This window comes from Typopeltis vanoorti, chromosome 12, assembly GCF_054136105.1.
Source record: "Typopeltis vanoorti isolate ZY-2024b chromosome 12, IOZ_Tvanoo_1.0, whole genome shotgun sequence".
In the NCBI taxonomy this organism is placed as follows: domain Eukaryota; kingdom Metazoa; phylum Arthropoda; class Arachnida; order Uropygi; family Thelyphonidae; genus Typopeltis; species Typopeltis vanoorti.
Window position 1 is genome coordinate 55,205,862 of NC_143560.1, and position 16,970 is coordinate 55,222,831.

Here is a 16,970-nt window from a genome sequence, read left to right on the forward strand (position 1 = left end):
GCCAGTTGTTTGTTAATACTGAGAAGAGCAACGGTAAATGAAGGTGATGCAGAGATCCGTAGGAAGACTTAAATGGACTAGCAGTATAGGCAAAGGTAAATGGAGGATGTTAGACACCTTGCGGAATCTGTTTCTGTGTTTCTACAAGCTGTGATTGCACAGAAATGGCTGCCAATTTAATGTGGCCAAGTGTAAGATGATGCAGTTTTGAAAGAGATCATTAGCTGTGTGTTATATTGATGGAATTGTGCTGCAGAAAACTGATGAGGCCAAGGATTTGGGGGTAATTGTGTACATGGAGTTGTAGTTTAGAAGACACACTGAGAAGATAACTAAAACAGCACCACATTATGTGGTTGTTGAAGAACACACTACAAGCAGAGATAGAACTGTTATTGTTCCTCTATTGCTTTAATAAGGCCACATCTGGACTAACTACTGCACACAGATTTGAACTTTCAAATTCTGTGTGTGGTGAAGAAGTTGTGGAGAGGATCCAGAGGCAAATGACAAAGATTGACAAGAATCCTAGCAAGTTCTTTTGATGCATGGCAAGTAGAAGAAAGAATAACTATGCAGGATGATGTTAGCAGTTGACAAATGGTAGTTTAGTAACTGCTGCAGAGGATTGGTATTCAGTGAACAGTTTATTAGAGCATTTCATCCTCATGAACGTGGCATCATGAGAAGCTTCTGTATAGGATGTGGTGGAGGAGATACTGATAATAAGTGAACAGGAGGTATATGAGGAGTTAAAATTAAACTTAATGTTAATAAGGCACTAGGACTTGACATCACCATGTCTTGAAGGAATGCCCAGGGAATTAATGGCACTTGCTATTCCTGTTTAAACTGCAAATTATAAGCTAATCTGTGTGTCTGGGATTGTAGTTAAAGTGTTGGAAAGGATGGTGAGGACTAGGATTCAGAATTGGGTAGATAATAGTAGCATTCTTTATGATGGTTAGCATGGGCTTGTTAAGGGGAGGTCATGTTTTAGCAATCTGCTTACATATTACAAGGTGATGAATTCTGTGGATATGAGAGTGATATACAGGAATATAATGGAATTTTCAAAGGCCTTGAAACCCCGATATGGCTGCTGACTGGCTATCAGATTGCTATCAGCAGGTTGTGTATGGGGGAGTGGTATCCCATAAGAGGAAGATCACTAGCAGAGTGCCACAGAGGTCTGATTTGGAGACCATTATTGTTAATTTGTGTTAGTGATACTGGGACAGGCTTAACTTGAAATATACAGCTGTTCACAGATGATGCAAAGTTCTGATGCACTACGAGGAACAGATACTGTGTTCTTATAAGAGAATGTCTCAGTATACTCTGTGACTGGGCAAGAGAGAAAAGTTGTCAGTTTAGTGTTGCAATGTATAAGGTCTTGACATTTGATAGGCAAAGGTGGGATGCAGGGTATACAATTAATGGGGAAATTATGAGGGAGATGGAAGAGATGAGAGATCTGGGAGATGGGGGGGGACACTCTTCACATTTAGGATTCACATTGCTAAAACTGTGAGAACACAAGATTATTGCAATGATGAGGAGGACCTTGACATGGTTCCTTTGTATAAGGCCTTAATCAGACTTCATATGGACTATTGTGCATAGTCTGGTCTTCTGGTTTTCAATGAAATGAGGGTATCTTAGAGAGAGTCTAGAGAAGATTCACCAAGTTGGTGTCAGATCTATAGAACATTGGATATGAAGGCAGATTGAAGGAACGCAGCTTGCAGAGCCTTGTGAATAGAAGAAGAAGGGATATGATTGAGATGTACAAGTTGGTGAGAGGTTGTTACCAGATTAATATGGAGGAAATTTTTTTTATAGAGTAGAGGGAGACAAGGGGACAACAAAGAACTATCCCTGGAAGATAAATAATAAATTACATGATAACCATGGAAATTAACTTTAATGAAATGAAAGTACAGATATTTCAGTACGAAATATCTGTACTTTCATTTCATTAAAGTTAATTGCTGTGGTTATTGTGTAATTTATTATTTATAGTCATGCCACAGGTACCTTTAAAGATTATCCCTGGAAGATGTTAAGGAGGGTGAGGAGCAGGTTCTTTGCATGGTAAGTAACTGGTAACTGTACTGCCTGAGTATGATGGGTGCAGAACCTGTGAATGGGTTGAAGACACATTTCGATGATATTTTTGCATGAGTGTGAACCTCCTGTGATGACTTTTGATCTTGGAGATGTGATGCTAATAATAGTAATCAGCATTATTTTGATAATACCACACTAAGTTATCAGTAATGTTTTTTATTTTAGAAGATTTTTTAAAATTATTAACTGAAAACAATGTAAATTATTTTTGTATACCAATATCAAAATTTTGAGTGGTAGTGGTGATCATTATTACTTACATAAGTAATTTTTCTGTTTCCTTTGTTCTGTTTGAATTGTAATTATTAATTGCAAGTGATGAAATTTTCACGAGGTTATATGCCAATATTAAATTCATAGAAAGAATTACCCTAAACTTTCACTAATATAATTAGTGAAATAGATTAATTATATATTATGTCAGCATACATATTTATCTAAGAATGGGGGGGGGTCTTCAGTCTATCGTTGGGAGCATTCCATAGATCCACTGCAATCTTTGCCACTCGCTTCTGAATCTTCTCCACCACTTCTTTGCCAAGGAATCCAGTCAGCCAGATCTGTGTGCAGCATTCCAAATATGACCCTATTAATGCCTTATAAAGGGAACAATGATTTCCATATCCCTGCTTGTCAATGTCTTCAACAACCATGTAATTTGATGTGTTGTTTTGGCCACCTTTTCTGCCTTCTAAACTTCAACTCCTTGTCACCAATCACCCCCCCCCCCCCCAAGTCCCTGGCCTCATCATCTTCCTGCAGTTTAGTTGCATCAATATAGTACACAGCATGTGATCTCATCATTTCTTCTTGAATTCACACAGGAGAAAGAATAACACAAAAACTACTATCTGTGTGATAGCAACAGGAATCAGTCAGACTTCTTGTCTTCTTCATCCATATCATCCCTTTTAAAATGAATTAACTTTCTATGTGAAAGTCTCACCATTCTTCTCAAAGCTTTATCAACAGTTTTAACACTTCAGAACAAATTTGCCTTCTATATGTGAAGGTCTCACCATTCTTCTCAAAGCCTTATCAACAGTTTTAACACTTCAGAACAAATTTGTCTTCTATATGAAAGCTTCTGAAATAATAACCAAGGCCATATCCACTATTTGAAATCACTTAGCACACTGAGAATTCCAAATAAAACATACTTTACTGGGCCCATTCTGAATTGGAAATCAGTAAAGTTCCTTTCAGTTTTAACTGAAATAAATTCTATGTGGATTAATTACTACAATAAACTTCATACTTATCTCTATATAATAAGTATATCCTGTCTGTCTATTTCCAACTTTTCTTCCAATTTCTGTTCAATCTTCATACAAGGCATGTTCAAAAAAAGACTGAACATTTTAAATAGCATGCCAACTGGCACAGAAAGTGCGCTGCCACTACTGAGTGCACCGCTAGGTTTTGACAACAGACTGCCATTTGTCCTATTTTGCTATGAGCATTAGTCATCAAGTTACATCTGCTGAAGTGAGCATGTGCACAAGCTGTTTGTCGGATTAGTGACAAAGTGACAATGAAAGAGCTTGAAGAACAGTGTGTGTGTGTGTGCGTGTGAAATTTTGCTCAAACTTGGTAAAATTTTACAGAGACATTTCAATTGCTTAACCAAGCACACAGAGAGGACTGTATGAGCCAAACACAATGCTATGAGTGGTTTAAGCATTTTAAAAAGGACAGAACAGTTGATGTTGGTTGTGTGGTGTTTTTTTATTGGAAAGGCATTGTCCATTATGAATTTGTACCACGTGGTCAGATGATAAACGAAGTTGTACCAGGAAGTTTTAGCACATTTGAGGGATGCTGTGCACAGGAAGAGGGCTGAATTGTGGGAAAACCAGACTTGGATGCTGCACCACAACAATGTGCTGGCTCGCGTGTCGCTCTTCATCTGCAGTTATATGGGAAAACATCAGACATCCATTGTGCCCCATCCACCCTATTCTCTAGACTTAGCCCCAGCAGACTTTTTCCTGTTTCCCGAACTTAAAACCATTTTGAAAGAATGTTGTTTCCAAACCACAGAGGAGATTCAGGAAAATGAGATAAGAGAACTGTGCACCATCACAGAAAGTGCATTCCAGGAAGCATTCCAACAATGGAAAAGACATTGGGAACGATACTGCCTGTAGAGGGGACTACTTTTGAAGGGGGACAGTGCTTAAAATGTTGTAAAATGAGCAATAAAGTCTTTATAGCAGAAGTTCGGTCCTTTTTTTTTTTTTTTTTAACATGTTTTGTATAGCGAAGACATAGAAAGTCCACAATTTTTCTCCTGCTGTGTTTCTTTACTACTCCTGAACACTTAGCAACATTGCTTAACATTCTTTTCACTTCTCTGCACACTTGTAAACGCAGCTGATAAACTTCCACTTCAGTCCACCATTGTGTACTGCTATTACTGCTTTCATCACCGAGCTTGAAATGATGAAGTTCTTTCTTCACAGTGTAGAAAAGTTTATTTAATTATAACTTCACAATGAAACGGCCCAGCATTTATAACAGTTCTTCATTTTTCGATCTTTTATGCGGTGAGGTGGGTTCACTTAATTATTTTCGCGCAATGTGAATTACAGTGGTAACTTTCACTTCCCTCATAATTGACAACAACATATTTTGTAAACAATATTTGTCCAGATAACAAACAACACAAAATATTGACAGCTCAATACAAAATTACATAATATTTAACTGAAATGCATTTATTTGACATCTAAGCAAGGCTTTAGCAGCCAAAAGTAATAACATTGCAAAACATCTTGCTCGCAACATACAAAAAGAAACATGTTTAATTAACTACTTAATAAACTGCCATATTACTAAGTTATTACTTTAAATTCAATTCATTTATTTGTTTAACTTGTGGGATATCTGAATTTTAATACAGATATCCTACAGATTTATTGTAAACAATATTAATTTGATTGAAGGCACTATATATTATAGCCCATTAATACTGCATTAGTAGCTAATATGAAGGATGTTACATTTTAATTTTTTTCAATGTCCCATTTTTCAGGATTCTGAAGGAGCCATTTCATAGAATTCATTTTGCTGGCACAGAAACTGCCACTTCATGGCCAGGTTACATGAATGGTGCTGTCCAAGCAGGAGAGCGAGCAGCTCAAGAGGTGAGAAAATGAGCCATTTTGTATTAGTTAAATATAGGGCTGTATTATTTAGACCAACAGAGCCACAGTGAAATTTTGAGTTTGGAACACTGTGATTAGTTTTCTCTTGTATATTTTTTTTTGATGATTTCCTTGTTGCAATCAAATCTAGGAGATTCAATCTATAGTCCATATATAGTTGTATTAAAGCCTTTAAAAGAGGAACTACATCTCTACTCTGTCCTATCTCAGTGATTTTTTTATTGTGTTGCAATAATCCCTTGAGTACCTGGAGTTTAGGGATCACAATGAGATACCTGAACTTCAACTCCCAGTCCATTATTATTTCTAGAACACTTGTTTTATCATTTCATTAAAATGATGTTTCATCCACCTACAGTCTCTTCTGCACCTCTGTGTTCAAATCCTCCTGATGGGTACCATATCAGTCATTCCTCATCACCCCTTCTCAACTTTATATCATTAACAAACAGCTATACTCCCCTTTTCAGTGTCATTCATATACCAGTTAAGAGTAGTTAAAGGAGAAAATCCTGAGTACATCCACTGGTTACTCTCATTCCCTTAGATTTTGAACTCCTGTCAGTCAGTCACCCTCTCATATTACTAGCTTATCTATTTTAGTTTATGCAGCAAGTCATTCATTATTCTGTCAAATGTCCTAGCAAGATCTGATGTTGTGGTGTACTTATTTATCTTATCTAAGCCAATTCTTATTTTATTTTACAATAAAGTAAGAAGTTAGTTTTGGATTCTGGTCCTAACCAACTTCTCCACCACTCCACGTATAATTCATTGTCTTCATTTTGGGACCTCTTTTATGCAATGAGATGACCTTGTTTTTCTCTCTCTTTCTCTCTGCTCTTTTATTACCCTGCTAATAGTCTCTCTCATTATATGCTCCTTTATGACATTGCTAGAAGTTAAATAATGAGGTAATGATTTTGCAGTATTTTTGACATCCCCCCCCCCTTGGCTTGAAATCTATTTCTACTGTAGCATTAGATAATATATTGTTTCCTCCAGGTGATATACCTTAACAAAGTGAACTTTCGATAATTGGTTATTTTCTTTGCTTTGTCATCACCTTTCATTTATTGTACATCCCTTCCTAACAAACTTTCACATGTCAATTTCTCTTACTGGAAGAATGTATCCATTTCATTTCTGCCTTCATCATTATATTAACATGATAAGCAACATTCTTAATTCTTGCACTTCCTCCAGCATATATCATTGAAAGTAATTATCCCTCAGTTACTCATTTTGTGCTCATTAAATGATGCCAGCGATTTGGGAGGTAATGGTGGATTGGACAAGGAATTGAAGTTCAGAAGGCATATTGCAAAGGTGGAAAAATAGCTCATCAGATATGAAAAAGTGAGAGATGTTATGAATGAGGACAATGTTTTTGAACTGCACAATGCCATGTTGCATACACAATATCATGTTGCATAGCAAATTGGTGTTCATTTAGAAATGAGGATGAATAATAGGTTAGTCAGCCAGATAGGAAACTGGTTGTCTGAGCAATTACTAGCAAGTAGTGTATGTGGAGGATATGCTCCTTTATAGGAAGGTAAAATTGGGGGAAGTTAAAAGGAATGAAGGCTATGTCACATCTTCAAAAAGATTTAAATAGAATTTTAGCTTGTGGAAATGGATTGGACTGCAACTATTTCAAAAGATCACACAGTGCACCACATTGCTTCTATGATAAGAAGGACACTGACAGATAGAAATTAGAAGGTGTATGTACACACAGTGGCAGATCGTGGCTTGAAATCGTGGTGGGTGCTGCAACTTTCGAAATATACCGTATTTGCCGGTGTATACGACACACTTTTTTCTTTGAAAATAGGTCTAAAAAACAGGGTGCGTCTTATATGCCTGCCGATACTCGGTTTTTTATTACTTTCATTTCTGGAAATTTTCTCTATTCTGAGTTACGTGATTTCTTTCTTGCTTCCTTGCAGTGTGTGAGAGCATTCCAGTTACGTAGGTTTCAGTGAATGCACATGCGCTGTCATCGACGATCACAGCTGTGTTCCTGTTCGTTTAAACTTTCTAATTGTTGTCGCAGTTGTTGTGAACGGTGATAAGTTTCTTGTTTCTGTTAAATTTCTCTAAATTTCTTGGCAAATTATGGCTGAAAAACATCGACATTGCTACAATATTGCATACAAGCTACGTGTGATTGCATATGCTAAAGAACACGGAAACAGGGCTGCATTTCAGGCTACCACAATTGAGAAAATGATAAGCACTTGGCAGAATCAAGAAGAGGATCTAAAAAATCTTTTTTTTTCCTAAAAAATGCATACAGAAAAGGGGTGCGTCTTTTATGCCGGTAAGTACAGTGTATACATGTTTGGATAAAATATCAAAATTAAAAATTAAAAAAATTAAATATGAAAAAATATTGTTTATTATCGATAAAATTATACAGTTTGGTATAATTCAAAATTACTTAAAAATAAAATATATTCTTGATTTATTTCATGAAAAAATATTATTTATTATCGATAAAATTATAGTTTAGTATAATTCAAAATTACTTAAAAATTCTGAGGTCATAATTGTCAATAACTCTAATAATGTTCTAAAATAAAAACTGTAACAAATGTTATGCCTTTAATTGTAATATCCAAATATTTAAAGAGATGGAGTAAACACGATAAGCACTACGAACACTCTACTACTGGCGCAAACTGCATATAAACAACAGTGCGTGATGGACAGTGGTGCATTATGCTAATAGCTCGCATCTCACTATGACGTGCATATGCTTGCACGCATAGCAATATGACACTGTGGTAAACACAGTGCTGCTAGTGTCCTTCGCCCTCCTAAGTGCTACAAGATGGATTTTTATTATTTTTTATACAAAATAAGAGAATTGTATAGGATTGTTGATGATAAAATTAAATATTACAAGCAAATATAAATAAATTAATAAATATATTTATATATCGAGAAAAATTGGGGGGGTGCTGCAGTTCCGCTGTGCCTATGCACGAACCACCCCTGTGTATACAAAGACTTGATTAAACCAAATCCGAAGTGTGTTGCAAATTTATCACCTAGTTTTCACTGGAAACTTCAAAGATAGGACATATATATAAGTTACTAAAGCAATATTAGGGCTTTGGAATGTTGTTTATGAGGAGGGAGGGTTGAAATGTGAGAAAATTATAGGCAGAAAAGAGGTGTGATAAAGAATTTAAATCAGTGAGGGAATTTTGCCAAATTAATATTAATAATAAGAGGATTATCATAATGTTTTCTTATGATAATCCTACCCATGAAAGTTGGAAACTAATATATTAGTACTGTGAGTGGAATAACAGGTAATCTGAGGACATAGCTCTATAGACCAGTCTTATTATTTTTTTTTTCAAGCTCAGAACCTCCAAATAAGAAAGTATATACTGAACATTGAAAAACGGTTACTACTTAAAGGCTTTCACAAACAACCATGCCAGATTGAGATTTGAATCCACTGCCTGTTTCTTGCCAAAGCAGCAATACTATCAACTCATTTCCTCCAGGTGATAAGAAGTAACCAGTTGTTTTTGTGCTGTTAACTGTGATACTGTATTATCAATTAAAATGATTACTGTAGTATGTCAAAATGTGTCATGCAGATAATCATTATAGTTGTCTAGTATTTAATGACGGCTGTTGCTACTTCATAAGCTCTATAAAATCTGTACTCGTTTAGACAAAATAATGAATATGTATTTTTGAACCTTTTAAATTTTATAACAGAATTTGTTCACTTACAGATAATGCATGAATTGGGACTGATTCCTGAATCTGCCATTCTACTGAATGAAAAAGAGTGTGAAGTAAGTAATTCAAAACATAGGACATGGATGCACAAACTTTCTTATATGAGAACATCTTCTTACAAACTTTAAAAAAGAGAGACATAACATAATATGTGAGATAATTAAATTCAAGTATGATATATCATGATTTTTAAATATTCATGCACAGTTTGAAGCCTACAGTATGTCCAATTTACAGATACATATTTATCTCTAATGGCAGGCAGAAAAGCTGTGTTTTTAGTATGAAATCACATTCAGAACTGAAAAGAATGGTAGAATGAAATGGATTTAGTTTTTTGAATAAATAGTCCAAGTTAACTTTAAAAGTTTATTGAAAGTAACAAGGAAACTTCACAGGTGACAGTGACAGTTTTTATGTTTAAAGAGTACATACATTTATTGAAACATATCAAAGTTGACCCATGAAGAATGTGGGTTTGAATTTTGTGGTTCCACTTACATGCATTTTTTTTTTTTTTTAATAATTACATGTATATTGGAAAATTTTTTGGAGATTTGTGACAATTTAAAAAATTGTCACAGATCTGTTACAAGTCTGATATTGTGCATATGCTGTCTTTCATTGCTAGCAAGTTATCAGGATGATCCCAATAAACCCTGTCTTTGAGGAATTCCCAGAGTCAGAAGTTACGGGGGGGGGGGGGATGTCAGATCAGATGAATGAGGCAGCCATGCAGTGGGAAACACTTTGATCATTCTGGCTTCCATGAAATGTTCTCAAAGAATCTCCTGTATGGAGAGGGCCTCATCCTGCACGAAAATGACTGAATCCATGCACAGGTGCTGTTGTAGCTGTGGCACAACAAAATTATTTATCATACCTCAATACTTCCCAGCAGTAATTGAACAGTCACAGGATCCGATTAGTGAATGTCCTCAAAGAAAGATGATCTAATAATAAACAAAGCTGTAATCCTACACCAGACAGTAACTTTGGGTGAATACAAAGGAATTTGTTGGATTGCATGTAGGTTTTAACTGCATAACCCATACCCAGAAATTATGGGTATTCACAGCTCCATTCAGGCAAAAATTAATTATTTAGCTTATGATGATACAGCAGCCGTGAGTCTCATATGGGATAGTACAGCACTATCTTATGAAACCGACACGAATCTGTTGGTTATAATGTATTTTTTGTCTGTCAATTGCATGTGTTCTCCTGGCTGAGTTTGCCTGTTCTAAGGGAAGAAAAACCTGAGTTTCTGGGAGGAAAACCCTCTACCTCCATATGAGACCAGCTAACTCACCTTTAGTCAAAAGAGACCAGATAAAGGTTCCTCATGTCATGAATGGGAATTGAACCCGGGTCTTTCTGACCAAAGGGCTTCATCTATACTGACTGAGCTATGGAAGCTCTTGTTCAGGCGAAAGTGAGCCTAATCTCTCTCCACAAAATCATTCACGTCATGTAGTGTCCAACTCCACTTGAGCAAGGAATGTTAAAGCAAATGTCAGGATGCAATTCCTGAGTCAGTGTTATCTTGAATGGGTAAAAATGCAGAATCTTCTGTAGAATTTTCCAGACAGTTTCGTAAGGCACATTTATGTGTCTTGATGTAGCACATGCACTGCAGGAACCACTACTGTTATTTATGGCTTGCTCCACAATGGCAGTAGCAACTTCAGTCACTTGTTGTGAACTGACTGGTTTGCAACCCCTGCCAGTCTAACTCCCAACAATCCAGTTTCTTCCTAATCATTCGTCACAGAATACATGATATTGGATATCATTTCAACATTTGTTCAGATGACAAAATTCATGAAGTGCAGCAACAGTATTGTGGTATTAACAACTAGAATGAAGGGAAAAATCATGTGTCCATATTTTTAAACTCTCCTAGTACCTGTCAAGTTGCTTGATATGCAAATTCCATGCGTTTAGTGTTTACAATGCCCTGGTGGTGAGTTTTGGAACTACTCACACCCCCCCCCCCCTTAGATGTTGCTTCCGTATAACACACAATGTATTCCTGCAAATGCAAAGTTTCATTGCATTTGATCACTGGGTGGTGCTCCACAAGACCTTACACAGGGATACTTTAATTCTGATTACACACACAAGATACATATATATATATATATATATATATATAAATCCCTCTTCAGTCATCAAATGCACTCCAAGCATCCACATATTCAAGACCTCTCCTCCTATACATTCATGCTATCATGTCATTCATTCATTATCATCACTCTTTGCAATTACATATTATCATACCTGGACAACACATTTATTATCTTCTCTCATACTTTTCTGCTGTATAATTGCTAACATCGATATCAAATCTTTTGCCACTTGCTTCACCTGTCTCTCAGGTCATTTGTATTAATCATCACCATCTCATTCATATTTTGACTTCATTTCAAAGCCAGCTCAGAATGTAGATAAGACTATGACAAACGCCCCCCCCCCCCAACATTCCACTCAGTATGTCACAAATCATCAAATCTTCATACATTACACTTCTCACAGCATTCTTCAATTACTGTCCTCTCACATTTTCCCTCCTTTTTCTCCTCCTTTATCCTACCTTCCACTCATCTCTCTCTCCTTCTTATTCTTTTATTCTCTAGATTTCTTTCCCTTCCATTCTCTCCCTTACTTTCTCATTTTCATGACTTTCATTTCTTACTCTTGTTCTCCTTGCATCCATTAATCTTGTCTTGATCTCCTAATCTCTCTCTGTTATCTTCCTCAATTCAGTTTTATACCTTCTGCTTCCTTTCTCAACACCTCTATTTCTTTCTTCAAGCACCTTATTTCACTTTCCTCACCACAGTCAGAAGATGTATCAGAACTGCTACATCTTCCTCATTCACACTATATAATATTAAATCCACTGATATTACCTGTTGCACATTTTTTCATCCATTATCCAGCACACTTTAGCACTGCTGTTCCCAAAGGCAGTACTACATGGTCACTCTCGTGACCATGTAGTCTTGACCTTGGGAATGAATAGGCATGCAGAGGTATCATGGAGAAAGGAATTTATGTGGAATCATAAGGCAGGTGATTATAGCAGACTAGAAATCACCTTGAGTCAGTACTAAGAAAGGACTTGAAGGAAGAGAGAGGGGTCAGTAGTGCATGGAGCTAATTAAGAAATAACTGTCAGCAGCAGTGGCAAACTACATACCTCAAATAAGGAAGATAAACAAACATGTTTGCATTTAGGTAAAGGTTAACAACAAGAATGTAATTTTTCAAGAGTATAAGAGTATTTAGAATATTAATATTTAGTATTTGGAATAGTTTAGAAACAACTGTTAGCAGCAATGGCAAACCATACAAACAAGGAAATAAAGAGATTTGGACTAAAATGGATGACTAGGGAAATCCCACAGTGATTGCAGATGAATGATTCAGAAAAGTATAAAGAGTGAGATAAAGAGCAACTACATGAGGAATATAAGGCTCAATCAAGAAAAGTGACTGGTATAATAAGAAAGGAAAAATTAGAATATCAGAGGAGACTAGCATTATTATGATACCAGGAAAATCTCAAGGAGTTCTTTCACTGTATAGTGAGTATCATCGTATATGTTATGCTTTCGTGCAGGCCTACACATTTTATCACTTAAGCTTCTGTAACCGATAATCCTGCGGAAAAGGTTGGTTGCTCTTTATTCCCAGTAGTATCCCATGTCTGTCGAAGCATGTGTTCACGGGGCCAGTTTGCCTGCTTTGTGGGAGGAAAAATCCCAGGTAAACTGGGGAAAAAACCCTGCTGTCCATGCCCAAGACCAGCTAACTTGGCTATAGCTGAGGAAGATCCTTAAGCTCTCACGTCATCAATGGGAATCGAACCTAGGACACTCCTTCCCCAGGCATATGGTTGTGAAGCGCACAGCCACTAGGCTAACCGCGTGGACATAGTGAGTATAAGAAAATATAATTGTGGATGAATGATCTTCCCAGATGAAGATGATGATTGGGTGACCAATGCAAATTACTTGAGAGACCTGTTAATGATCACTATGTTAGTGTATTTCATCCTGTTAAAGCAGATTTTATTCCTAAAGGGATGAGAAGGGCAGAAAGATTAGAAAAGGATGTATTTAGAATAATAAATACTCTTATAAGCTTGACAAATTATATTCTTGTTGTTAACCTTTACCCAAGGTGCAAGTAAACAAAGTTTATGCATTAAGTATCTTCACAACTAGGCTACTTGTATGAAGAGGTTGTTGACTCCACATCAACTGCCTAAATATCCCTTAATGCACAGCACATCATTCCTCCACTTTCTGTTGCACCTGTTAATACGGTATGGCACATAATAAAAATATTTTTTTTTTAAAATACAGTACTGAACTTTGACATACCTGCAGTACACACACTGTGAGATATGCCATTTGACTGCATGCACACAAATAGAAAAGCATGTGTAGAGTCTGCGCCATTACATTTAGTTGTAGAAAGATGTTATTGTTGGGCATTATCTTCATTTATACGGAGTCAGTAGAGTAAATGGTCAAAGCCTAGGACATGTTTGTGAGGAGTTTGTTCGTTGTGAGCATGTCCCCAAGCAATAGTGTCATCATCTTAATCGAGAGGTTCTAACATACTGGGAGTGTTCTGCCACAATGCAAAGGACATTTGGGTGAACTACAAACATTTGTTAACACAAATGAGAATCACCGGCATGTGCTGGAGCAAGTGCTACAATCTCCGAAATGCAGTCAACACCAAACTGTAGTAAAACTTGGGATGATGATGATGAACAGCCTACATTTCTACCCACTGCAGGCTGAAAGCCTCTCCCATTGTGGGAGGTTTGGGTCTACTACTCCCATGGTGATCCAGTCCATATTGGGAGAGTGTATTTATACCTTTGGTGAATGAACGTATGAAGGTGGGAGACAATCACAAACATCCATGCCTATGCAGGATTCGAATCCGCAACCTCTTGGCTGGAGAGCGGATACACTAACCACTCGGCCAGCCAGGCCAGCATATGTTTATATACTAGAGAACAATGATTTTGCAAAAATGTCCAAGTGTATTAAGTGTTGCTGTTCGTTTGTTTATTACCAATATCACATGCAACACAACAGTCTGTTTGTTTGTGTGTGAGTGTGTTTAAAGCAATGAACTACTTTTCAACACAAAGAAATTATTACTATAACGCAATTTTTTTTAAGCCTATTGCATGAAATATTACCCGCAATTTTCGTTGATGCCTATTGCATGAAATATTACTTGCAATTTTCTTTGAAGCCTATGGCGTGAAATAAATCCTGCAATTTCCTGCGATGTCTGGCGTGAAATAATTCCCGCAATTTTCTCTATTGCCACGCCACCACTGGTAAGGCAAAAGAAGACATTATTACAGTACTCATCACTCACCATACCCTCTTTTTAAACGCTCTGAACCAAATTCTGTAAATCAATCTAATTATTCTTCTTTAGCTAGTTGAACCTTAGAGGTTCAATTAGCTTAAGAACGTACATACCTTCTTCACTCCACACTGTCTTGAGCCTTTTCATTCCAGTTCTGAATTCCCATTTTATATGAAAAAGCCCAAGACAGAAAGGAGTGAAAAAAAGGTATGCATGTAGGTAGGTACGTAAACAAGCATTCAAGGTGAAGCCTGATGGAAAGCGACCCCAAGGAAGACCCCCCCCAGCAGGGCTGTCCCCACCAGGCCCCACCCCGAACACCTGCTTACCCATTCTCTCCTCACACATTCTTTCCATATGTTCAAGCCTTCTCAATCTGCTTACTTGAATCTCATCAACTAAAAGTTACAATCTATAGAGCTAATATCGTTCTTGGTTGTCTTTTTTCTCCATTCTCCTGTTGTGTTATCTCTGACACATCCATAGACTTTTCTGTGGATTTTATTTTTAGAGATTTACAACTGTTTTGCATCTTGATCTGTTAGGCTCCAGGTTTCTACTCTGTACATCGATAAACCAATTAAAAAAATAATAAAAATTAAAAATTTGGGATACCAAAGAGAATCCTTAAGGAGGTGGGTGCCTTAAGGCACCCACCTCCTTAAGGATTCTCTTCAGTATCCCAAAATTCGGTATCATTGTATCATTGATCCACCTGAATGATTTCATACATCATTCAGGTGGGTCAATGTTTAACAACAATGCTGCACAGCAGGAATACTATGTATGTATGCTGCGAAATGTTTATGAAGACCTGTCCTTCCTCCATAATATCTGGTTCTTAGACAAAGCACGTTTCCATCTAAGCAGTCATGTAAACAGCTGAACCTACAAATTTCTCGAGAGCTGAATTTTTCCAAGAGAAACCTTTTCACAGTGAGAAGGTCATCTCATGGTGTGCAATGGCATAATTGGATCCTACTTCATTTAAGAGGGTGGTATAAGTGTGACCTTGAATGTGTTGGTTCCATTCACCCAGGATTTGTATAGTAAGTGTCGTGCAAAAAACTCCATTTTGGTATTCCAACAGAATGGAACAACCAGTCGCACATCATGTGGTTCTAGAGCCTATTTATCAGACCTCTTCCCCAGGAGGCTCATTTCAAGGTTTACAGAATTCCCATATCCTTCACATTCTCCTGATCTCACATCAATTGATGTTTTCGTTTGGGGTATGTTGAAGGAATGGGTATTCCACCATTACCTGCCTTCAAACCTTGGTATAAAATTACACGATATGTCCCAGCCCTGCATGTGGTGCAAAACCTGTCTTGAAAAACAAGGTGTCCATTTTGAGCATGTAATATACCATCATTGATGCTTTATTCAACCAAGATTTCCACAAATAGTTGATGTATCATCATGTGTAAACATATATTTCTTTGTTAATAAACCCACTTACTCCATAACATATATCATTGTAGTTATTTAGTACTGCTTTTTTTCCCCCATCATACTGTAAAAGAGCTGCAGCTGCTCAGCACTCCATTACTGTGCAACTGAAAACATATCAAGCCTGCTTCTATTCATTCTCTTTTATTCCATCTACCTCTGTCCTCTGGAACAGCTTTCCTCAAGAAGTATCCCCAAACAACTACAACCTGCAACTCTTCAAAAAAAAACATCAGTAAGCTTCTGTCTCAGTCCTCATCTACATACCACATATGGCACTGATTTGCCTATAAGTTCTTCAACCTCTCATGTACGGGATCAATGTTTAAAAAAAAAAAAAAAAAAGCTCTTTTATATAAATTGGAGCATATGGGAATGAATATGAAAATGGTAATCCACCACTAATCACTACCTTCTCTTGGATTTAGCTTGTTCAATCCAAGAGAAGGTAATAAATAGTAGTGTGCTAGAATGAATAATAACCAATTTCCAAATTATCTTTCAACTAGGACTCTGATCATAAACTTTCCTTCAAGCCAGCATTAATTTCTTCTCTGAGAACTGACTTTCTGAATAACGAAAATTCTAGTACTGTAGGCTTTGTTACCTTCTTTTTTTTTTATTTTTTATCATAACTGAAATAATAAATGTAAAGATACCAGGTAGGTTTTCAATGCTTATACTACTTTTGGCATGATATTACAGTGTTAAAGCTATTTACATGAAATTAGAACTTTGCTGCTGCAACCCAAATCATTTATTTTACATTAATTATTATTTTAATTTTTTTTATTCGGTTGATCTTTGTAATTTTTTCCTCTCCAATTTATTAACACAAGGTATCAGAATTGATCATGCTATTCTTAGGGTCACAGTTTAAGTATGATTCAGCTCTTACCTCCTGATGTTAATGTTATCAACATGATGATGATGAATATAATGAAACATTAGGCATAATTAATATAATTCTTAAAATTATATCTGTCTCCTTTAAGCATTAAGGAACTAAACCAAAAATTGAAGCATTAT

At 36.5% G+C, this 16,970-nt stretch overlaps 1 protein-coding gene across 2 annotated transcripts in view; it reads left to right on the forward strand.

Moving 5' to 3' along the window:
* Positions 1-16,970, forward strand: part of LOC150100800 (amine oxidase [flavin-containing]-like) — a 132,788-nt gene that overhangs the window by 110,564 nt on the left and 5,254 nt on the right. For both annotated transcript variants that reach the window (XM_090401527.1, XM_090401528.1), the window contains exons 13-14: positions 5,171-5,282; positions 9,071-9,133. In XM_090401527.1, the coding sequence (XP_090257653.1) occupies positions 5,171-5,282; positions 9,071-9,133 (175 nt within the window). The remainder of the gene's footprint in view (positions 1-5,170; positions 5,283-9,070; positions 9,134-16,970) is intronic.